Source organism: Gymnogyps californianus, chromosome 3 (genome assembly GCF_018139145.2).
Source record: "Gymnogyps californianus isolate 813 chromosome 3, ASM1813914v2, whole genome shotgun sequence".
In the NCBI taxonomy this organism is placed as follows: domain Eukaryota; kingdom Metazoa; phylum Chordata; class Aves; order Accipitriformes; family Cathartidae; genus Gymnogyps; species Gymnogyps californianus.
This window is the reverse complement of record NC_059473.1, coordinates 101,512,871-101,537,675: the sequence shown is the minus strand read 5'-3', so window position 1 is coordinate 101,537,675 and position 24,805 is coordinate 101,512,871. Positions and strand designations below refer to the sequence as shown.

General features: G+C 39.6%; 1 protein-coding gene across 2 annotated transcripts in view; it reads left to right on the top strand.

The window, feature by feature from the left end:
• LRRC1 (leucine rich repeat containing 1) overlaps positions 1 to 15,293 on the top strand; it is a 77,811-nt gene extending 62,518 nt beyond the window's left edge. For both annotated transcript variants that reach the window (XM_050893604.1, XM_050893605.1), the window contains exons 11-14: positions 9,257 to 9,372; positions 10,281 to 10,453; positions 12,019 to 12,155; positions 14,072 to 15,293. In XM_050893604.1, the coding sequence (XP_050749561.1) occupies positions 9,257 to 9,372; positions 10,281 to 10,453; positions 12,019 to 12,155; positions 14,072 to 14,230 (585 nt within the window). In that variant the 3' untranslated portion in view covers positions 14,231 to 15,293. The remainder of the gene's footprint in view (positions 1 to 9,256; positions 9,373 to 10,280; positions 10,454 to 12,018; positions 12,156 to 14,071) is intronic.
• The last annotated feature ends 9,512 nt before the right edge of the window (positions 15,294 to 24,805 follow it).

The following is a 24,805-nucleotide window of genomic DNA, read 5'->3' as shown; positions in this document are numbered from 1 at the left end:
TGTTTGACGGGGGGAAGGTGAGGGAGAGAAGAGAAGATGTGAGTACTGCAGCTCCTCTAGCAGGACAGTGTCTCCTCTGCAGAGGTGCTGCTGGTTCTGAACAGAAAATTGCAGAGGGCGTACCCAGACGGGTTGCATAAACACTAGCAAGAGGCAGGACCTTGGGAAAACCATTTTTCTGGGTTGGAATGTGATGGCAATTTTGATCTTGTGCTCATTCAGCAGCAAACTTTCCATGTCTTTACAAAGGCCTTAATTTAATGCATTACACAGGTGTCCTAAACTATCTGTGCTTGAGACTCATACAATTTTGTCAATTTTGTCTATTCCACCTTTAAGCAGAATTGCTCTGAGTTTGTTATAGTGTGTAAGGTTTTACTGATACACTTTATTTCCAGATTAGCCTTTAATAGCTTATGTAGCATATAAGCACTTTTCTTAGTTAATGAAGTTCATGGTATTGGAGACAGTACATGAAGGCGAGCAGTGTGGCTTGGAAGGAGCAGGGACAGGAGCAGGTGAGAGGAGAAGGCTTGGCTTCAGAAGCAGGTAAAACAGGGTGAATATGGAGTGTGTCTGTTTGGGGGGAATAACAGAGTCAAGGGCCTGGTTCAGAACAATAAAGGGATTAATGCTGAACAAGAAACTGGAGGCTTGGAACCAGAAATGGGTTTCAGAGGTGGAAAGCATTGCCCAATTGGTGAAGGAGTTGGGGATATCCAAGGGTGAAGTGAATAACAAGAACGTGTGCGGAGAACATTAGTGCGCGTGAGAGAGAGGGAAGGGGACACCTGCACAAGGGGTGGGTTAAAGTCAGGGATGAGTCTGTGTTTGGAGAAGGCAGGTGATGAGGAAATGGAAGGTGGTATCTGGAATGAGGTGAGCTGGGGAGTTGTAGAAGGTCCAGGAAATAAAGATGGGAGAGGGTGGTTCCCAGGGAGCTTGGCAGAGAAACAGAGGAAACAGAGCTCCTTGGCATCCACTTCTTTGACACAGATTTTTTTTTTCCTGTAAAGGTCTCCACACCTATGTATCTTTCTCATTAGAGCGAACACTTTGAAATTACGTTTAACGTAAGATTTCCAGAATGTTTCATTAAAGTATGTTTTGCTCTGTGGACTTTTAAAATTCTTTTATTTTTTATTTTTAAAGGAAGTCAGTCCTGCTCCAACTGGAGGGTCATATCCACCCTCTAGATCAGTGGATTTGAATTGCAAGCTGGTAATGGTAACAAATAGAAAGCATAAACAACTGATGCAATGGTTTGTCTCAAAAATACTGCTACTATGCATGTATTGCAGAACCTACCGTCTAGTTAACAAGACTTTTCAGTTTCAATTTTTCAAGTTTCAGTTTCAATTTCTTGTGCTTAGGCTGTGCAATAAAACACTTTTCCCTCAAAGTCTTTAGGTTGCCTTCTAACAGTGCTGAAATGCCAGTTTCGAAAACAGAAAGAAATCGACTGCTCTCTGCTCATGTTTCGTCTGTTCCTGGAGCTGCATTTTCTTTGTGTAGTATTTTTCTTAACCAGTAGCTTTTTGCTTTAACCAAACATGAACATATCTGTAGTACAAGTTTTCTGGTTAAAATTCAGAGGAATTCAGTGAAGAGTCACATTTCATAGCTCTGAAAGAAAAATGTTCTGTGTAAACACAGTGCACAGGTATAACAAGTACTGTTTGCTGTTACGCAAAGCATCTGCAGGAGCAGCTTCAGGGGTGCTGATAATGGCAAAGATCCCAATTCTGAGTTTCCCTTTGGAATGGCAGGGAGGAACAATTCGGTGTCTTGGTACAATGTTCAATTTTCATTTTCCTTCTCGTCATTACTGACTTGGAAAAAAAAACAAACCCAAAATGCATTGGTAGAGCACTTAAGGAAAACTGAAAAATGTGTCACACTTTTTCTGTTGAAGGTTCTGCTTGACAGTGAGAAAGCATACCATCTTTTCCATTTATTTTCATCTCAAACTGACTAATTAATATTTAAAGCCAGGCACGAGCTTCTGACAGCAGTCATTTTCAACACCTCTGCCTGCTGTTTGTTGCTTAAGATGTCTCCTGAGATAGTATGGCGAAGATTGGGCTCTCAGACCTTTGCACATCAATCAGTATGAGTACTTGTACACTGATTCCCCCTTCACAGAAGCAGTCAGATGCAGAAGTAGAGTATGCACTGCAGATATTCTTGCTCAGTATCTTCCCCTCTTTTCCTTTCCCTCTTTTCATTCCCGCTTTCTTTCATTCTTTCTCTGCCTTACAGAGTGCTACAACAGCTGTGCATTTGTGGTCTTCATCCTTATAAGAAATGGGTGTGGGACAGGCCTTTACTGGTTTCTGTTGGAGAGGGACAAAGACATTAGTCTGGTAACAAGCGTACAGAAAAAAGGGGACTCTACTAGGGAGAAGAATACATGTAACAAATATCGTATCTACTTGCTGGTGTCTCTGTCCTTCCCTGCAAAATTATTGCTGTAGCAAAGAGAGCTTTTATAGATGAGATGGCAGAAATTATGTGCCTGCTCCAGTATAACCTGGTGAGATAATCTGAGTTCTAGCCTTTTTATGGTGGTGTGGGGTTTTTTTTTGGTGGTTTTGGGGTTTGTTTGGGGTTGTTGGGTTTTGGGGATTTTTTTGTTAGCAGTTTACTAGGATTGGATTTTGGGTCAGCCTGTCAAACCGTTACATTGCCAGATTGTTTCAATGCACACTTGTAAAACCAGTTTCTACCTTTTGGTCTAAGATTTCTTGATTTGGGATTATTGAGGAGTTTGTATGCAAATACTCCTTCAAAGTTTCCTGGTTCAAAGGTTCTTCTGTATCTGGTGCCGATATATAAGGTAAAACGTGGAACAGCTGCATGTCTGACCAAGACTTGAGTCACTGACAGATTTTATCTTAAGTATCTCATCTTGCAGCTCAGTCCCTCTCTCACTGAATTGAGTAGCGAAACAAACTTTGGCAAGAACCGAGAATGTCTAAACCTGTTCATAGTTACAAATGTTTTTCCCCTTAAACTTGAAAGACCTGCCTGGTGACTCTTTGGTATTGAAATCCCACCCTGGCACTGGAACGATGGTGAAACTGGTGTGTTGATTTTGGCACTTGCATAAATAACCTCCTTGGAATGTTTTCCAGTTCATGTACTTTTGTTAATGAGTCTCTACAACATGCAGAAATCTGGTAATGTGTGCTTCCTGGCTCTGAGGTATATTGTGGCTGAGAATTATTACTACAGTAGGTAAAACTGCGGGGGGTGGGGTGGGGTGGCAATAACTGTGCTTTTTACATTTTTCTTATCTTTTTTTTAAACAAGTTGGGGCTGCTTTGTTGTTTCTGGTTTTAACTTCCGATGTCCCGTCCCTTCCCTCATTTGTGTAAAAGTATGTGTTTGTATGTCTCAAAGGGGGAAAAAGGCACTAAAGAAGAATGCAGGAAAACTTGTCTTGAGTCAGAGGGCAGAGAAGCAGTATTGCTGTGCTCCTCCCATACTATTCACCAGTGGTGCAGGGGGTGTTGAAGTGAGTTTGCAGAAGATTTTCCTAGCCAATTTAAAGTTAATAATAACTGAATAATAGCTAATAATAGTGAACTGGGAAGTTTCTTCCACCTCTAAATGTATGCTATGCTTGCAATTAAAGAATTAATCTATTTTATCTGGGGCCAAGGAAAATTCTGGTTTTGTTTACTTTGAATCCAAACACAATTTTGGTTATGACACCCTGGAAAAGATTTTACAACAAAATAGGAACTGTGTTTAAATTCCCAGTATATGTATCCGACTTGTATAAGCCTAGTGAGAGTTCTTGATGCTCACAGCTGTATTGGGAGTTGGATAAAAGAGATGTGTCACTGGACTTTTAACTAGTCACATGCTAAAGAATAATCATTGTAGTATTTGTCATAATGTCATATTTTTTTTGCATTGCTGTTGTGGGTTGATCCTGGCTGGGCACCAGGTGCCCACCAAAACTGCTGTATCACTCCCCTCCCCAGCTGGACAGGGGAGAGAAAATACAATGAAAGGCTTGTGGGTCAAGATAAGGACAGGGAGGCATCGCTCACCAATTACTGTCACAGGCAAAACAGACTCGATTTGGGGAAAATTAATTTAATTTATTACCAATCAAATCAGAGTAGGATAATGAGAAATAAAAACTAGATCTTTAAACATCTTCCCCCCACCCCTCCCTTCTTCCCGGGCTCAACTTCACTCCTAATTTTCTCTACCTCCTCCCCCCGAGTGGTGCAGGGGGACGGGGAATGGGGGTTGCGGTCAGTTCATCACACATTGTCTCTGCCGCTCCTCCCTCCTCAAGGGGAGGACTCCTCACACTCTTCCCCTGTTCCAGCGTGGGGTCCCTCCCACAGGAGACAGTCCTCCAGGAACTTCTCCAACGTGAGTCCTTCCCATGGGCTACAGTTCTTCATGAACTGCTCCAGCATGGGTCCCTTCCACAGGGTGCAGTCCTTCAGGAACAGACTGCTCCAGCATGGGTCCCCCGCGGGGTCACAAGTCCTGCCAGCAAACCTGCTCCAGCGTGGGCTCCTCTCTCCATGGGTCCACGGGGCCACAGGTCCTGCCAGGAGCCTGCTCCAGCGCAGGCTTCCCACGGGGTCACAGCCTCCTTTGGGCATCCACCGGCTCTGGTGTGGGGTCCTCCACGGGCTGCAGGTGGATATCTGCTCCACCGTGGACCTCCATGGGCTGCAGGCAGACAGCCTGCCTCACCAGGGTCTTCACCCTCCACGGGCTGCAGGGGAATCTGCTCCAGTGCCTGGAGCACCTCCTCCCCCTCCTTCTTCCCTGACCTTGGTGTCTGCAGAGTTGTTTCTCTCTCATATTCTTGCTCCTCTCTCCGGCTGCAATTGTGCAGGGTTTTTTTCCCCCTTCTTAAACATGTTATCCCAGAGGCGCTACCACCATCACTGATGGGCTCGGCCTTGGCCAGCAGCGGGTCTGTCTTGGAGCCGGCTGGCATGGGCTCTATTGGACACAGGGGAAGCTTCTAGCAGCTTCTCACAGAAGCCACTCCTGTAACCCCTGCGCTACCAAAACCTTGCCATGCAAACCCAATACAATTGCTTATACCTGTGTGAAAGATGTTAACTGGTAAAGGACAGCACAATTGATTTATAGCTTTTGAGCAGTTAACAGATGCTGAGGTCAAAAGGTGTTATTCAACTAAGGTAACCTGAGGGTCTTTAAGTTTCCCACCTTTAATTTGTGTTTTGGTTTTAGAGCACCAACAATGTGAGGATGTGCCTTCATAATAAGTGAAGTTTGGTCTGTGGTGATGAATGACTGTAACTGATGGCTGGGCTCAAGAGAGGAAGCAAATGGAAGTTTTTAGGAGGGATCTAAATGGGAAGGGATGAATCTGTACAGTCTTCTTGGGTTTACTTCCAGAAAGCTGCAAAGGGGTTAACAGCAAGAAAAATCAAATAGCAACCACCAGGTTATCGTAACAGAGAAGCACAGTAGAAGTTGAGTGATCAAAAATACACAGCTGATGCAGGTGTCAAAACAACAGTCTGTCTGCAGTAGAGAAGAGGTGTCATCAGAAACATCAGCAGAGAAATGATGTGATAAGACTTACAGTTCTGGAGGACTGTTTAAGATGGACTGGCAGTGGGTATGCGGATGTCAAAAAAACAGGAGGCTGAAGTGGTGAATGCTGGTCATGATCAGAATGTAGAGGAGAGATTTAGCAGCCAAGCTGACATCCTCTCTGTGTATGCCCAAGTCTTACTGCTTTTCTAGAACAAGGAAGCTGTTAGAAAGATAAGCCTCAGACAGAGATAGAAGAAAAGAGAAAAAAAATCCTCCGTAGGGGTGGAGTTTTGTGTGGAACCCAGAGGGGTCCTAGTGACGCTCATTCTCTGAAGCAAGTCCACCTGAATGCAAATAAGCAGTTTTGTTAAGACTTTACAGTACTGTAAAATCAGTGATCTTAAAATTAGCACTTTGTAGTAATGGTCATTTTCTACCTGACTCATGTGTGGGTTTTGTTTTTGTGGTTTTGTTTTTGTTTTTTATCTGGTCTGACTGTTCTTTGGAGATGGTGGGATGAGACAAGTGAATAACCCTTAAATTAAAGTTGCTAGAATGAAATAAATCTCAGGAGTATGACTTAGACATGCACAACTCAGATGAGACCTTTTCCTGATGTCTAGCTCACTACAGAAGAACATGAGGACTTCTTTGAGCCTCCAGTCTTTGGAACAGTTACTCATGTGCCTGGAACTAAGCACATGCTTGTCCCCATTAATTGAAGTCTGTGCTCGAAATGAACTGTGTGCTTAACTGTTAAATGGGCTTGTGGTCTCAACTGTGTACTTGGTGCCTATGCAGTGGTTTGGCAGCCTGTTGTAAGCATGTGATCAAACCCTTGGAAAGCATGGCTCTTTGTCAGTTAATGACTCTCAGCCAAACCAGCGACGTTTTGATACTGTATAACTTCATGGTGGTCACGATGGTGTTTTCCTTTCAGCATGCCATTTAGTGTGTGGACTTCGCCTCAGTGGTACCACTTCGTGTTTAGGTTTTCAAACATTAGACCTGATGTTTTTCTGTACTGCTGGATGGTTGTCATCTTTTTTTGAAATGACAGAGATTTTAGGGTTTTTTTTAACTGTCAGCTTGTCTTTTTCCTCTGTGATATCTCACCCGATGCTGCTTGTTAGATGCTGCCTGCATTTTCTAAAAACAGTTTCGTAAATTCAGTATTTGTCTGTTATCTCCCCCCACTACCCTTTTTTTAAATAAAAAAATAAAAAAGGTCTTCACTACCTCTGAATGAAACAAAACCTTTGAACAATTGCCTATTGACTGATAGAGCAAAGTTAAAATAACTGAAGTTAAAATAACTTAGGAGTTCTGACCATCTTTGGCAGTAGAAGAATGTATGTTCTGTCTCCATTTGTTGGCATGCTCTTGTCCAGTATGGATAAAGAAAAATAAATTGAACATCTCTTGTATTTTCTTAATTGTTAGCCGCTTGGAAAATTATGGGTCAGGTAAATTGATAACCCTGTAAGTATTATTCAGTCCACGGTTCTACTCTTACCTTTCATTGAACTGCTTTAAATGCATGATGACTCAGGCTGGCTGGTTCCACTGCTGCATTTTTCCATTGTCAAAAGTATAGAAGTTTTGGTCTCATCAGGGCTGCATGGCTTTACTTTGTTTGTTTGGCTAAACTGTTTGGGTCTCCATGCTCCAAGACTGAATAACGCAAACTTCATTCATGGAAAAGCGAACACTTTGTGTACAGTTAGGGCATCAGTTGCCAGCTCATCAACATTCACTAATTGTATCTCTTGCTTTTCACAGCTCCTCATGTTAGATACACCAGTTAGATACTTAGTGTGTATGTGTGTGTATATATATATTATTTGGTATGTATATATATTTTTTTTCTATATGGCACTGTATTCTGTGAATGTGTCAAGGCACGTTATTTAAGAATCTATACACGCTTTAAAGTGAATAGCAGAATTATTGCACTAAGAAATGTTTGCTCGCGATTTGAGCGCTGGTTTCTAAGGGTTTTGATTCATGAGCTAAAATGGCTAACAAGATTGCTGCTCCTAGCATACACGCAGGGCCGGGAAGGCTGATACTCTTGTGAAATAGCTGCATCTTAGAGTGCAGTGATTTGAGGGAAACCATCCCAGATTTTGTTTTGTCAAGAGGATGTTGTGCTGTGACTTTGCGCTGTAAATAGCTTGTGAATCAGAAGCCTTGAGCAGCTGATTGCTGCTTTCTTCCACTAAATTGTATTTATGATACAAAGGAAGGTGAACGGGGTATACATGCTCCATTTGTTTGTTTTATTTTCTAAGTCACAGTTGCATCCTTTTAAAAGTGGCTTTTTCCTTGGTGTAAATAGTGTAGGTTAAATCAACATGATTTTTACTTTGACTAGTGGAAAAGCTTTTGTGGTCTTTGTCTGTAATCTCAAACTTGGGTTTGGACTGAATTGTGGATTTTGCAAAGACAGAACTGACAGTTAACTAGAACACATAAATAATTTCAGCTCAGATTTGGGGACTCCTGACCAAGATGTAGTGACATGTTGGCTATATTGTGACAGAAGAACCTTCTTACACAGGAGACTTATAGAAGTCCTCTAATTTTTGAACTAAGATCTTTCAGTAGGTTTGCTGTCTATAGTTAGGTTCTAAGTCCACTTAACTTGAAAGCTTCAAAAGGCATTGGGATATTTTGCCTCTAATACTTGGAGTAAGAGAAGGAACACTTTTCCCACCCCCACCCCCCCCTTCTCATGGTGGGTTTTGGAACTGGCAAACAAACAGCAGTGCTTTTTGAAGCTCCTTATGATAAGCAAACAAAGGTAAGTTTCCTTTGTGAATAGGAACAAAGAGTTACTTGAAACAGCTTTCAAGTTGCTAAAACTAATAATCTCGGTGTTTATAGGAGTAGTAATTGCCAGCTGGAACAAAAAGGTGGAATGTGTTTTGTTTTTTTTTTTTTTTTTTTAATCAAATGTAGAGGGTTTATTTTTCTGAAAACATGTACCTTAGATGCAAAATATAGATACTTTAAGGGTAAAACTGAAAAATCCCATCTTTTGCACCCCAAAATTAGCTTGGGAATGCAGATGCTTACATTTGGATAAATTGGTAGACAGAGGGTATTAGATTAAATTGGCCAGTTCATATGGGAATCATCTTGAAATTAGATGCTTCTAATAAAACAGAGCGTCAAAGATGTTACTCATAAAGTCATCTACTTTTTGTGAACTCTTCGTTACTCTTTGTGGACTCAGTAAACATTGGGAGTTGATTGGTAGCATTTTGCCTTGCCTAAAGCCTCATTGCACTTGCTTGTATCTAAATTTACCATGAGGAAAGAAAGAATTAATATGTAAAACATAGAGCTAGAAAAAGTTGAAAGTTAAAGCTGGTACTTTTTGTGAGGATTGTCTACAAAGTGGCATCTGTGTGGTTACTGATCTCTTCCTGGCGTGGAAGGCTCTAAAAGGTTCCTGTTTGTAAAGATATACATTATTCGCAGATATAGAAACTGCTCCAACAGACTCGCTTCAGGTCAGACTTTTTTTAAGCTAACACTTGTTTGCCGTCTGTACCCCTGGGTGAAGTGTCTGGCAGGCACCATAACTTGAATGTGCTATGACATATTACATGACCCGTACTGCATGCCTTTGTTTATACTATCATACTGCAACAAAACCAGACTTTTTTTTTTTTTCCTCTCTTCTCTAATATAGATTGGGGGGTGCTGCAGTCTTAACGTCTTTTCTGTACGTGACAACAGATTAGCTCGAATTCCCTCTGAAATTTCACAAGCCACTGAACTTCATGTCCTGGATGTTGCTGGAAACAGGTAAGAGATTTTTGTATTGTCACATTCTTTTGCTGGATTTACTTAATTCTTTCTGACAATAAATGATATTATGTCTAAGAATGAAGTAACAAAACCCCAATTATGACTTTTGTATTAGTGTTACTGTTGAAATTGTCAAAGTAGTCTTCCCTCTTGGCCCAAAGTAGCATAAATTGTGTGTTATCATGAGTACGTTTTCTGGATTGCTTTGACCCTGAGGAAAAGATAGGATTTTTCAAAAACCTCTGGATTTGTATATTTCTGAATTAAAACTGAGAATCTAGGCAGTTTGGTAGAGCTTCAGCTGAAACTGCCAGCCTTAATGTCAAGTAACACTAATATTGAGTGTCTTATCTTAGAGATACAGTGCAAGTAACAAATAATGCCACTTTGACCTTGTGGCTTCTCATGAATCTTCGTTGATAGGCTTCAGACATCAAAATGCAGAAGGGAGTGGATTGAAGCATAAACCAGCAAATTAGTTCAGTTGCTTAGTAGGAAGTTAAATGGAAAAAAAAAAAAAAAAGAGGAAAAGCAAGTGGCATCTCATCTATGCAATATAATTGTCTCATAGGCACTTACATATTTCTGTTCTGGCAATTGTGTGTATGTATAAAGCTTCAGAGCAGAAGCAGCTAACTGCCTTCCAGGGCATTTTACTGTAGTAGAAAAAGCTCAGCATTGTTTTATCTGTTGTTCACAGCTACAGAGAATTATGGTGTAAAGTTAAGCTGCAGAGAATGGAGTAGTTGGAGTTGATGACTACTGCAGTGCCTTCTGTTAGAGGCATTAATTTCAGTCCTGTTTATTCCAACTCAGGGATATATACTTAAGAGTCGACTTCATGACCATCTATTAAATCTCCTAGAGATTGCCCTGACTTTTTTTACTTCTCTTTTTTGAACTAGGCTGACGTATCTTCCCCTCTCACTGACTACCTTAAAGCTGAAGGCTTTGTGGTTGTCTGATAACCAGTCCCAACCTTTGCTGACGTTTCAGACTGACACAGACCCTGAAACAGGAGAAAAGATTTTAACATGTGTATTACTTCCTCAAATGCCTTCTGAGCCTGGTTGCCAAGGTAAGTGCCTAGAGTCAGTTTTTCCTTACGTATAGAAGTACTTCTTTGTTTACTGTATTTTCGGTTCCATAAAGGTTTGTAAAACATGCATAAGCTCTAAAGAGCAAAGGAGCAATGTTCTGGTTGAATTTTCACTTTTAAAATTTTTTTTTTTTTTTTTTTTTTTGGTAATCATACTGGTTTTCAGAAGACTTAAAACATGGCGGTGATTGTTATTGAAGATACAACGACACCAGCTACAATAAATAAAATACAGACCTGGAAGAAGTAGTCTTAATCATATCATTATTCTGAGGCTTGCCAGCGGGCCAAGTAGTGGTGTCCATATTTGTGTACATTGATTATACATCTGAAATACATATATATATATATATAGTGAAAATTGGTGGCTTTCCAACTACAATCTCTTTACCAGAAAAATAATTGCATAGCTGGTAATAAGCAGTAGACATTTTACTTTTTAGCAAGCTAATTTTCTTTCAAGCAAAGATGCTGTACAGTAACTTTGTTATATTCTTCAACAAGTGTAGAATTGCCGTATAAGTTGCTTTTACCTTTTGTGCTGAAACTTGCCTCTGGGTCAGCTGGAACCATAAACTCTTTTTCACTGTTGGCTGGGTTGCTGCTCCAGTAACTTCTGGATGTTTTTTGTCCTCAAGCTTTTATAGCTATGTGTGAACATTCAAGGGGATTCATCTGAGCTAATATTTAAACTTTTGCTGTAATCACTGGAGAGTAATTTATCCCATCCAAGAATAGACTTTTAAACGAAATCATGTGGATTATTCTCCACTGAGTACAAAGGGGGCCTGAGGAGAAAAGCTTAGCTGTAGATATCTGTATTGTAGGTACCCAAACTTACCTAGATTAATTCCACTCTTTCATGTGGCTGGAGCAAATTAGAAACCATTAAAGCGGTAGAAGTATAGAAATGGCTCTGTTTTGTGTCAGCTTCTGCACTTTAAGAATACAAATTGCATTAAGAATTAAAATAAGTGAACGAACTAATGCCTTTAGAATTAGAGAAGATTAAGCTAGTTCAAGAAGAGTAACTGAGGTAGACTGACTTTCTGTAAAGGCCTCACCACTAGAAATTAGATTGCCTCCTCTCCAGATGAATCTCATGGCTTCAAGGGTAGAAGACTTGGAATTAAGATTGTTGGACATGTATGCCTGGCAATACTAAAAGGATGAGGTCAGTAAAAGCAATGATCTTGTGTTATGGAATGCCATTTAGGAACTGGCTAATGTTAGATGGTAGCCATGATCCAGAAGAAAAGCATGTATAGTGGCAAGTATATTAAATTATATAATCAGTACTCTATAACTGCCACAAACCTGAAACAGTCCAAGTACAGAAATTTCTCATTTATGCAGAAACTATTTATTGTGTGTATTTAAAAACAGAAAATTAATGCAAGTTCTGTTTTCTGTCAAAAAAATAGAAATAGCCAATTGTAAATCTCGGATGAGTGGTTGGTTGGATATTGCAGTTATTAGCAATATAGCATGTTGGTGTTTTAGACTTGCTGTGAATCTTTAGTTAAGTTTTGCTGTTCTAACAGATAACCTACCACGATGTGGTGCACTGGAGAGTTTGGTAAATGAAATGTCAGATGAAACATGGAATGAGCGGGCAGTGAATAGAGTCAGTGCAATTCGCTTCTTAGAAGATGAAAAAGATGAAGAGGATAATGAAATGGTATGTTTTCCAAGCCTTTGGATACCTGCAGACACTGTGACTAATGCAAAAGTGTAAAAAGTATCTGAGCTCTCTTGCTGTAATATTTCAGCTGTGTCTGCATGCTTTTTGTTTATGTTTGTAGCAGAAACTGTTCATGTTGACTGCCGAAACTTTTCCTATAAACTTAAAATGGCTTTTTTTTTTTTTTTTTCCTACTTTGAATACAACTTTTATGTTCTGATGCAGGACAGTCTTTGTTTTGCTTTGTTTTCCTGTGTCTGCTCAGGGTGTTTTCTTTCCAGAAACAAGATAGGATCTTTCTCTGCATCTGTGAAGCTTTACTGCCTGAAAGTATATAGGGTCTAATTTAGGATTCCAGCACTCTGGCATGTGTCTCCATTAAGTTTGCCATTGTTTGTCTCTCTAATTTCTATTTCCAGTCTCTTTCTCTCTTTCTTTATATCTTCTTCTTTTTTTTTTTTCCTCCACCATTTGCATTGAAACAACCATAGTGTCCATAAACAGCAAGAACGTTGCTCATTAGTTTCCCACTTAAAGGATGTGGGAACATCTGTCACTGTACTTATAAGACCTCTCCATTAAGTTGGGCTCTGCATATCCTGAAGATCAAAATGCAATGTGATCTTTAGCTTTACTAACTTTCATTAACAATTAAAACTCTTTGTAAAGATTAAGACTGCTTCAATCAGATTTTCAGCATGCTTCTCTGATGCTCTAAAAACTTGCTGGTGGTCCTCATTAGAGCTCAGCTTGAGATACTTCAGTGCACTGTCTGGATTGTAGCACACTAGAAAGATGGTCTTACTTTAAAAAGTGATTATAAAAATTCTTAGTTAGTAGGGAAATGAACATTTAAATTTTCAAGTAAGGCGGTTGCTTAATCCAAAGCAGCAGAAACTAAATGTCTCTGACAAGCGTGGTTTGTAGACTGACTGATAAGGGAGTTCAGAATGATGCTTCTTAATAACTGTGCCAACCTGAGAACGTTCATACAATAATGAGGGCTCAGGTGTTAATGATAACTGCTTTCAATCGTGGTATTACAGCCTGACTTGAGGCAAGAACCTTTTTAGGGGAAAAAGAAGTTTATGATCCTGTTGGGGAGGAGGAAGGGTGGATTTCCAAAGCAGTCTTGACCAATGCACCCATTTATGGGTCTGGGTCATCAGTTCCGCTGTAATCTGCACAGTTTACATGTATACCACTGAAAAGTAATTACATGTATATATGTATTATACTGATACATATTTGTGCAATTATTCTTGGTGTTCAGTTGGTCTCTAATCTGGATGCTAACTGGGTTTTTTGTAAATTTTGTTTTCCTTGTAAAGGTTTCAGCACAATGATGTTAGACGTTCTTGTGTCTAAGATGGGAGACAAATGCTCCCTCTTTTTCCTTTCAAGATACTTGTTCTCAATTGTCAAGAGAACCAAACTGTATGGTGGGGCTGGAAGGCATACAGAGCTCCACACAAACATGTATTTGACACTGTAAAGAGATCTTGTGGGATTCTTTCAAAACCAGCTGAATGTTTTTTGTTTGAAATGTGATCTTAAATCACTTGGATGGTTTTTTTGGGGAAAAAAAAATTTCCCAACTATATTTATGAAAGAATCTTCACTTCATAACTTGTAATTGTACTTCACTTGAGTGGCTTTCAGATTAGTAGGTCAAGAGAGGAAAAAATGTGCTCCTAGACAGTTCGTAAAACCTCTTTCACTGTCGTCATAAACAAGCAGCTATGAAAATAACGTTCACCGTAGAGCATCGTAGTTTGAAAAGGAAAAGGGGGGAAAAAAAAGAAAAAAAATCGATACCTATTATTTGGTATGTGAATGCTAAAGCCTTGAAAGTGTATGTTGTTTTTCAAAGAGACAAAGGCAAAACCACTTATTGCGCTGTTTATTTTTAGAGAACACTTCTAAGGCGAGCCACTCCACACCCTGGAGAATTAAAGAACATGAAAAAGACAGTGGAGAATTTACGGAATGATATGAATGCTGCTAAAGGACTGGATTCAAACAAAAACGAGGTCAATAATGCCATTGACAGAGTGACCACTTCTGTGTAGAGTTTCATCTCCAGGTTTTACCTCCTGTGTCTTCCCCTGCTGTTGAAATGTTCCTGTCGTCTTCTGGGACCTCACTGAGCCCCTTTTTGTTTTTAACCAGAACCTGATTCATCATCTCCATATATGTGAAAAGTGCTGCCCACTGGAAGAAAGTGCCTTATTTCATCCAGGCAGTGAACCAATAATTTCCAAATCAATATTGTAATTTTAATAGTGCTAGGCTTTTTTAAGTATAATACACTACTGTATGCAGAATACAATATTTTTGTCTTAAACACAGGGGAAATAATGCTTTTCTTTTCCAGAGTGCTGGGATATCTTTTTCCCAGTGGCTGGATGTGCTGGTGAGAAATATAGTTTTGTGGAAAATTGATACACTTTTTTATTTTTTTGGCAGCTCAGATGGTGTAAATTTTAAATTTTTGTATAGGACTTTCATAACAAAATGATGTATTTCATTTTTAAGAGACAATTTATCTTGAGCGGTACATATTTTAGTATTTGTGGAAGAGAACAAGTTTCATGGACAACTGTATTCATTCATTTGTACCACCCATTGTGCCTTATTGTGTCTTGTATGTCATATTAGTCTTAAATATAGCAATTCTTGAGGAAAGTGAGTAGATTTAAACTTGGTATCCTGTTTTAGTTATGTTTTTCTTTTCGGACAGTAATTTGTTGGGATTTTTACAGCAGAGAACTTATGTTTATATCATGGGATTTCAGGTCGTGAAGCACAAATGTTAGTTTTGTTGTAAACAGAATTAAGATTAAAATGACCAAACTGCTATTGTTTATTACATGATGCACTCACACTTTAACTTAGTTGTAATGAAACATCTTGTTTTGGATGCCGTGTTGCATTGCAGTCACTAGAAATTCATGCTTCCGTTGTTTTTTTTTAAATGTGCCATCTGTAAAATAACTTGAAAAACAGCACGATAGACTTTCAGAAGCACAGTATGAAACTAGTTTTGTGTTACACAAGAAAGCATGATTCTTTAAAGTGCTTTGGTGGTTTTATATAAATATATAAAACCATAATAAAAAAATCTTTAAAGGCTTCAGTAGATTTATTGTATCATTAAAATAGCAATTAAAGTATGTATGAATTAATACTGGAATTTACTATCATTGTTACTGTGTTGCACTTCCAGTGGTCCAATGCTGATTTCAAGGTCTTATTAAATCTGTGAGTTCTGGTTTGTTTATAAAGGTAAGTATTAACTGAGTTGAATTCAGTAAATAACTATTTTGCAAAAGGCTGATAAAGATTGATTTTGGTGTCTCTGGGTTCTGTGTGCGCCATGAACTAACAAAGGCCACTAACTTGTTCAGTGCAGGGACTTGAGCCGTGTGAGTTCAGAGCAAAGATTTGACATATTTAGTGTGAGCTAATGCAATGAACCCAAATTTCAACAAAATGAAAGACCTGACACTTCATGTATGGCTAACCACATCCCTTCTTCTGCTGAACGTTTCTTCCAGTAAGTGTTGGTTGTATGAGGGTTTCTGGGAGAAGATGGGAAAGGAGGAGATCAGGGAAGTCATAATAGCTTCTGTGTTAAAATTAATAATGGCAATATTTGATAATTTTTGTAATTTAACTTTTTGATTTGAAGCTTTTACAAAAGGCACTGCTTTCTTTTGGATATTGAACAAGTAGGTATTGCAAGCCATGTGCAAATACTCAGATCTAGCCTGGCAAAATACATTAATTTTTATGATTTCTCCTCATCCCAGAGGTTCCTCATTTAAGCTTCAGGCTTCTCATTGCAGAAGCTGCTGCAGGTTGATAGGTGTTAGGTTAGTTCATGGGTACCACAATTTCATTCTTCCGAAGGCAGAGTTCTGCCAGTTGTTCTTAGTAAGCTGCTATTAAAATATAACCAGAAAGAAAATGAGGTTTTGGTACAGTTGCCTCCAACCTTGGGCAGAATTTTCTTTTTAAAGTACTTACTCGGATTGACACAACAAAAGTTTAAAAATGGAGGAAACTGTACCCAGAGTCCGAGTAAACCTCGGCAAACCCATGTGAGATGCAAATAAAAAAGACAGACCAAAGCCAAAGGCAGTAAGACTCTGTGCTCTGTGAGGACCTTTTTTTTATTTGGAGGCTGTGGTTTGTTTTGGTTTTAGCATCTGATCTCTTGACTGGTCTGTATGTGCGCCATTTCATAAAGTAGTTTAGGTACACTTGTCCTCCGGACAGTGTCAGTAAGGTTCCAGACAGTTTTAACTGTATTTTATAGCCAGAAAAAGCTGATGATGTTTGTTATGCTGAAGCAGTGTGTGTCCTTGAAAGCATGAGCCCTCCCTTCCTAGTCTCTGTTTGGCTCTTGTCTCTTGCTGATGCTTTGAGGAGCCTGAGCAGTGAATATAATTTTGTAAACATAACTTTTGGGGTTTTTTTCTCTTTATTCTACTTTTTCAATTGCTTTGTAAGTCTCTTGGGCATCGGGTCTAATGCAAGGAAAGAAACACTACAAAATTTGCACACTGCTTTATTAGCTAAACAGGTAACCAGGGAAAAGCAATTGTCTATAGTGGTGGAATGGATTTAATATTAACCTGTCAGTTACTGCATGAGAGTTCTCTTTATTGAAAGTCACAATTCCGTAGTCTTACAAGAGCAGGAAAAAAAAAAAGCGCTCTCTTGCTACCATTGTTAGTGTAGTTAATGGAGCAACAGATTTTTCCATCCCCTGTGTGTTGCTCCAGGCTTTTTCCACAGCTTCCATATAATTTATGTATTTTTCTGGCTTACATGCCGTATTTTTGATAATCGGCGTATTGTGGGAAAGTGAGTACTGGAAACTTGCATATTGCTGTCCTTTCCAGCAAATGACTTGTTTGTGTCCAGGACAAGCTGATCAGCCTGCTTCTTGTCTAATATTAGTGCTTTACTAGTGCTGGGTGAACCGTTTTTAGCTGATTAGCTACTTAACAGGTTTCACTACTTGCTTCTTACAAATTCCTCTTTTGAGAGGAGAGTAGTGGAAAGTCTACTGGGGTAGACTTTCCTCAAAATCCACAGATGCACGCACAGCTTGCAAATACCACCAAAGCATCAGCAGCTTGAATGTCAGCTTGTAAGCATCCCCAGAATAATGCAGAGACAGGACTTAACTCTTCAAAGTTAGTTTTGTGTCGGACTATAACTAATTTCTTTTGGTCCTGAGGCACACTCAAGCAATTTATTGGACTATGCTATTGATGAAAAACACTTTGATTCTCTTTGATCTCTCCCAATAACTTGCTGGTTTTAGCCAAACCCAAAACAAATGGGCTGCATTAAACCGTTTTGAAGTAGCTCATAGCAGATATGATTGTCCTGTATTTCTGGAAGATTAAATCACTACGTGATTATAAACATGAGTGCATTTCTCTATGGTTTGCTGATGACATCATGGACTTCCACTAAGCAACTTAAAACCAAAACAAAATCTAAACTAGCTAACAAAAAGAGTGATTATTTGAATATTGCTGATGATTTTTTTTTTTTCCATTCAAAAGGGTAGAAAACTGCAAGTCTGAAGAACATTTGCATAGTAGATGTTTTTAGGATAACCTACAGCAATTTTTTTTTTTTTTTTTTTTTTTTTAAATGGTGTCTTCAGGAAATCCAAAAATCTTAACCTGGCTAGTTAATGCCTGAACATCTAAGTTTAAAATTAAGTCATATATTTACTGCTAGCAAAGTTTCCCTGTGGAAGGCTTGCTTCAATAATCTGTTCAGGCAGCTTTTATGTTGCCTCTTCTACAGTGAAAGCATATTCAAGGATGCCTTTGTTTCGGCAGCATTTTGTTTAGCTTTCGTTCTTATTTCATGCGAATCACACAAAGCTCTTTTAGAGACAGCCTTTTGTACTTTAGAAAGGGAATGAGTCTGAAATAGTTTTCAGTTAGTAGAATATGTTATGTATAGTTGTACTTAAAAGGAAGAGAATGTTTGTATTATAGGCAATACATCTTTAAAGACATTTTCGTTCCCATATTTACTAATTAGTTAAGCTATTTAAACAATTTTTTTTTTTTTTTCAATGGAAGAGTACGCAAGAATGTGTGTTTGGGGTTTTGAGTTGAATAATAGTAGCAGGTATATTACCACTGAAATATTCTAGGTAACTGAAAGCACTGGCTTCTACTTGCTGATGGTGACCAGGCTGTTGCTGTAAGCAGGGTGTTTCATTGTCACTGTATGGTTTCAGTATGGTACTGCAGAAATGTGGGTGGTTTTCTTGTCTTGGCTTTTAATGTTAGGGTGTTTTGGATTCTTTTTCATTTGCCAGAATGATTTAGGGTGATACATAGCATTTGCACACCTTTGTTGCCTGGAGGAAATTCATTCTCTAGAGAATTTATTAGCAAGATCTTATCGGAATAGACACCTTGTACTTTATGAGAACAATTTGTCCTCTTAACATACATGGGTATGATACAGGGGAGTATTTATGTTCTGAAGAGACCGCCTTTGAAAACATGAAAAACATGTTGAAAGGAGGTAAAAAGGGAACCCACCTGACTTGCTGGTGAAATATTGAAGGAAAATGATTTGTTACCAATCAGTTAGGATCATTACTAACGAAGGGAGATGAAAAATGTGTTTCCATGGAACACAACTGCTGAGGCCGATAAAGTTTTTCCTCCCAAACATTTCTTCTGCATTTACAAAACAGTGGTGTTACATAGTCCAAATACCCAAGAAGCCTAAAATCCTAAATACTGATTTCCCCTTCTCTCTTTGTTTTATTCCAAATATTTTAAAGAGAATGTAACACTACATGCCTCACTGTATTTGCTACTAATGACTTAAAACATTGACCATTTTAATCTTTTTGGGTCTCGGCTTCCTCATGTATAAAACACAAGAAGAAACTTCCTACCTTACCTGGGTAGTAAAAAGACCAGTTATCATCTGTAAAATTCTGTAAGGAGAACTGATTTTTCTCTCTTAATATTAGGATATTTGCCAGTAGCCTATTTTGTCTCAAAGCATGGCCCTATAGTATTGAATCTAATGAGAATGAGCTAATAAATTACTGGAGGTTTTTTAAGATATTTTTGGAGTACAAATCTACTATTAGCTGAACTGTAGCAATTTCCACCTTGAGGGGTGATAGAAGCTTTTTGCCCGTCTAATACCCATCAATACATCAGAGTAATGAGTTGGGTGGGGTTTTTTGGGGGGGGGGGGAAATCCAGTAAAGAGATTGAGTGGTTGCTTAGTGTTAAAGCACAGCACACAACAGAGCTGTACCTTCCATCTCCTCCTTATAGCAAACTCATCATGCGACTGGCGTCACTAAGAACTCGCAGCGTTGTGTAGCACCATGGCTACTCTTGGCTTTGTCCGAAAGGATACGAAGAGCCCGGCACAGTAACACTCTGGCAGTCAGTGGGCCCAGCAGCAGCATCCCTGACATTCTCTATTCCTCAGCTTATATTGCTACTGAACTCTGAATTAAGTCAATACCTTATTTTTACCCCCTACCCCTTTTCCTTCATTAAAAAGGATCGAGTTGTAAAAAATGATTAAGATTTGTTTTGAAAGTAGTGTTAGCCTACGCTCACAGCAGCAGCATTCATTGGCTTTGTTTCTCCATTTTATTTCATGAAAGCATAATCCACAGGGTGTTTTGCTTACAACAGGTACGTGCAAATGTAGGCTAAAAGGCACTTCTGGTTGTTCCATTCAGTCTTTTGCCATTGATATAACCAAACTGTGAAACTGCTTTCATAAAGATAGTGCCATCGACAGTATTGTGTAGACCTAGTGACAATGTGAACGGCTCTTACCCAGAATTGTCATTTTGTTAAAGTACTGTAAATCAAGAATATTGAAGAATAAAATCTCTTAGGTTACAGAAGATGTGAGGTGTGAAACAGATACTGAATTTCCCTTACAGCTGTATGTCAGCATGAGGAAAAGCATCCTGCCGTAGGAGAAGACAGGCCGGGAGCAGGAGTGCCCTGCAGCTCTGCCTTCCCAGCTTGGCTGCAAGGGGCATAGGGATGTAAAATCTACTGATGGACATCAGCTTGCTCCTTGTGCATATGGGAGGCTACCACAGCAGTTGAATGTATGCCTAAGATGGTGAAGTGATTGTCAGCGTAAGCATAATTTGAAATCTGTATCTGTTACCTTGAGAGAATAGCCTTTTACTGATCTTACAGAATTTGGCAGGCTGGGTTTGAGAAGCTGTTGTTTAGGATTAAGGGTCGGGGTCAAACAAGGATGAGACATTGCCTTGGAAGAATTTAAATGCTTCACTATACCTGTGTTTATTTTTAGATTTAAATTGCTTTATGATTTCCTAATGAGCTTAAAAGTTGACAAGGATTTATATTGTCTCTGGAAATACCCTGAACGTTGGGAGGTGTCACATTAGCTATTCTGAAATAAAACAGACCAAAAAAATAGCAAACAATTTCAGCTAGTGTGCTATTTACCTATCTGATTAGAATTGCTGTCCACCTCGTTAATATTCATAGGAAACAAAGCTTCTATTTAAGGGTACCCTATGTTTCCTTATTCAAGGCAAGCATAAAGAAATACCAGGAGATATCCTGCCTTGCGTTTTGAATTGTCAGGAGGAATGGGAGCCACTACCGTGTCATGATTGTTTGTGCTGCTTCCACATTCAATTCACTGATGAACTAAGTTGACAATCAGCTTCAGTGTCCTGAGCGATAACCAGAAATACGGGCTATTTATCAGCAAACAGTGGTATCGCTTAGTGTCAGTGCAGCTCAAAATGTGGTTTAACAGCGAATTTCCTATAAAGGCCAGTCATGCCTTCTCTGTACAATGCAAATAATCCTTTGTTGGGGCTATGATCTTTTCAAGACGCACAGAAAGGTCTATAATCTTTTCCAAAGAGATGCTGAGATACTGTCCTTGTCCATTTCCTAGTCTTTTCAGCCATCCTAAAACCAAAAGCAAATGAAGAATCCCAAGGGGAGCTCCTTCAGCAGCTGAAGATGAATCAGTGTGTCCAGCATGGACAGCCTTGTCCTATCTCCTTTTTTTTCTCAACCTTATATCTAATAGAGATGGTGACATCTGGGGTGTTGATAACAGCAAGAAATCTGTGTGTGTGTGAACGTAACAATTCTGCATTGAAAAGGAAAAATGGGAGCTTGAAGAATTGTTAAATCTGAATCAAATATCTGTTTAAACAATGTGAAAGTCGCTGTGTGCTGCTGATTGCCCCACTGTAAGCTTGGTGATAATTTTTATCCTTTGTGTTCTCCATCTCTTTGCCTTGTTGGAGTATGTACGTTAATGTATCTATATGGCATCAGGCTGCTTTCTGCCATTGGATTTGTAACACCATAAGAAAATTTAAAGGCGAGGTTAAAATAAAGCTTAAAAGAAAGATAAATGTTACTTGGAAAAATGGCTTCTGAAGTTCAGTGAAATTAAGGTATATAGGCAACCTTGGCATAACTTGTCACGTATGAACTTCTTTGTATGAAGAAGAGAGGTGGAGTTTTTGGATGTAAATAAATAATGAAAGTTTTGGGAAAACTGGAGTATAATCACTTTGAAAATCAGCAAACCTTAAAAGATCATTTTAGTATTGTACTTTCTATTGGGACCATTCAACAAATGGAACATTTGATTTAATGAATAATGAAAAGCAGGGCGTGACTTGATAGGGTTTTTTTTAACTCAGGTCATGAGATGAGAATGATCACTAAAGGTCTAAGTACTCTTGTTTGTTTTCTTAATAGTACAGAGTATAACTTTATTGAAGACTGTTGTTGATCATTAATTCTTCTTTACGATGCTGAAGGTGGGCTTGGTTCCACGCTCATGTAAGTCCCTGAAGGCTTCCACTAATTTCAGCAGCCTTCGCTTGCTCTTTGTATCACCAGTATTGCCCATTAACTGGCAAAGTGTCTCTCTGGGACTGAAGGTACCTCTCAAGGTAAAAAGGGGAAACCCAGTATTTACAAGATACTAAAAGACCTTGCAGAACTTGCCAGACAATTTCTGCATGTTCATACTTCAATCACTTTCTTAAAATCTATTTATTCTATTTATTGCCCTTTTTTTTTTTTTTTTTTTTTTTTTTTTTTGTCATCTTCCTCTCAGGACTCTATTAAGTGGCTTCCCAAGTCTCCTAAATTGTACAGTGGCCATAACTGGAACTCCCAGAGCTCTCGCTGGGCCTCGTTGAAAGGAAAGGAAAGTTTTCATGGTGGTAACCTGTACAAATTCAGCTCTGCTAATGGAAAATGGAGGGAAGGAAGGATCAGTCCCGAGCAAGAAGCAGAGGAACTGGAGGATCCTGATGATGTAGGTAGTCTCCTTGAAGTCAGGAGGGACAATGTTGTGTGTCTGTCAAGAAACTACAGTCTGCTCACAGTGCTGTGCTGCCGAGCACTTTGGGTTAGCGGGAGGCTGCACCGGCTGTACTTTCACGTCCTTGCTTGTGCAGAGGGTACAGAATCACATTCAATGTTTTATTCCTTTACTTTGCTTGCAATTAAATAATCCATCCAACCCCCAAGAGTACAGTGCAACTTGCAGGTTAAAATGAGTAAGCTGAGCAGTGATGAGATACATACGTCTTTTATTTTACTCCTATTTATATCCCCAGTTACCAACATCCATTCATCTCTTTCAGGTAAGCAGGTTGTTAGCAGCACTTGAAGCTCAATGTCTCCCAAGGACTGGATGGTAGAACAGTGAGGTTGCAGTGCTACTCCACTGCATGTTTAGTTTTGGGTAGTGCTCTTCCAGAATGCTGACGTCTGGGAAACCCTGGATACTGTGGTTTCTCTAGCCTGTGCCCACCAGGTGTCTGTCACCTGGGTGGCAGCTTGGCTGTCTTACTGGTCTTAGCCTTGGAAAAGGAGGTTGTGATTGTGCTCTTGCAGCCTTTCCCTGTCAGGGCATGGCTCATCAGTCTTTCCTCCAGATGTTTGCTGGCAGTTGAGGGAGGAATTGGGGCTCCTGCTCTTCTGCCAGGACCTCCACTCCCTTCCTAGCCCCCAAATGCTGCTGGTGTGCTCCCCCCTCCAGCCCCCACTCCCAGCTCTTGCTCCTGGCCTTTCTCCCTGGCACCCACAGCACCCCAGCACTGCTGACGGGTCAGAGTTAGTCAGCCCAGCACTGTTAGACAGGAACCTCTCTCAAGAGAAGAAAGATAATGAATGTTTTATGTGAGTTAAAGCTAAACAAATTCCCTTTTAATTTTAAATGAAAATAGGAAGCAATCATGCCTTGCTTACTCTCCCCGGGACTGGCGATGCTTCTTTCCATCCCAGCCAAAAAGAGATTGTGGGAAAGCTCCAATATAGATTGAAAAATAGTGTCCAGTGGGGTTTCTGCACAGCTGTTCATGGTAACACCACTGCTTTTTATTTCTGGTATTAAACTTCCAAGCTTAGGAAGACATTTATGGGGTTTATTTTCAAAGGTGTTGACCTTTGTTTGCTGCATCATTTTACTGCCAACAGAAGATATAAGGATTATGGTAATATGAAGATCTGATTCAACCTTACCCATCAAATTAAGGAGCAAAAATCAGCTAAATATAAATAAAGCATCCATAAAATGTGAACAGAATTCGGACATCATGGCTGAATTTCATTTAACCACTTTGCCAGGCATAACTGATAACTGGAAAACGTCATTGTGTTTTGCAGTCAAACTTGTCTGAAGCTTTGTTTGGTGGATGTGTTTTAATTGAGTATTTCTCTTTTCAGGCCCCTGTGGTTTAGCTAAGCATAGGGTGACATTGTCAGTTCCTTGGTGCATCTCAGAGTAGGTACAGCCTAGAGCCAGGCTTGAAAGCAGGCTTCGGGATGCCTCACCTTTGAGGCTCTGCTTCCAGTGGACCCCTAAATCACCAAGTTTGCAGGTCTCCAGTCACTGCCATTTGCAGCTAAATAAAGTCAATCCATTACTTAAACAAAATCTTCTCTTAGAGACGTAGATGCAAGGTGGGGCTTGCCTTCCCTCTCACACCTGTGCTCCCAAAAATAGAATGTGAGCCTTGAGGAACTATGAGAAATGTTTTATTTTCTGTATGGAAAGCCCTTTCCTTTGCCTCATGTGTGTGGTTCCTTACCTTGGGACAGCAGATTCAGTGCTACTGAGCTGCCAGAGGCTGCCCCAAATAGTCTTGTTCTCATGCTCCATCTTTTTCATAGGGCATTGCAGGATTTAGTTGGGTATACGTGTGTTATATGTGCTTGTGTGTGCCAGGGGATCTAGAGAGAGGCTGTATGAATCCCAGTCCTCTCCCTGTTCCCACAATTTCCACCCCCGTGTTGAGGGAAAACTATGCCCCCTGAAATAATGGCAAAAGAAAGATACTTGTACATTCGTTTTAAAGTTGCAGTTTTGTCTTCAGTGAAACAAATCCTAATGTACAGCAATATGATGGAGAGGAACAAATCCAATTTACTATGGGTAGGGTCTGGGTATCAGATAGGTATTCTCCTTGCTGTCACCATGTTTACCTTTTTTATCTTTAACCCCCAGGAACCTGTTTCCAAGTTTTCCGGCAGCCTTTTTGATACCGACGATAGCATGAGAGATCAAAGAAATACCAG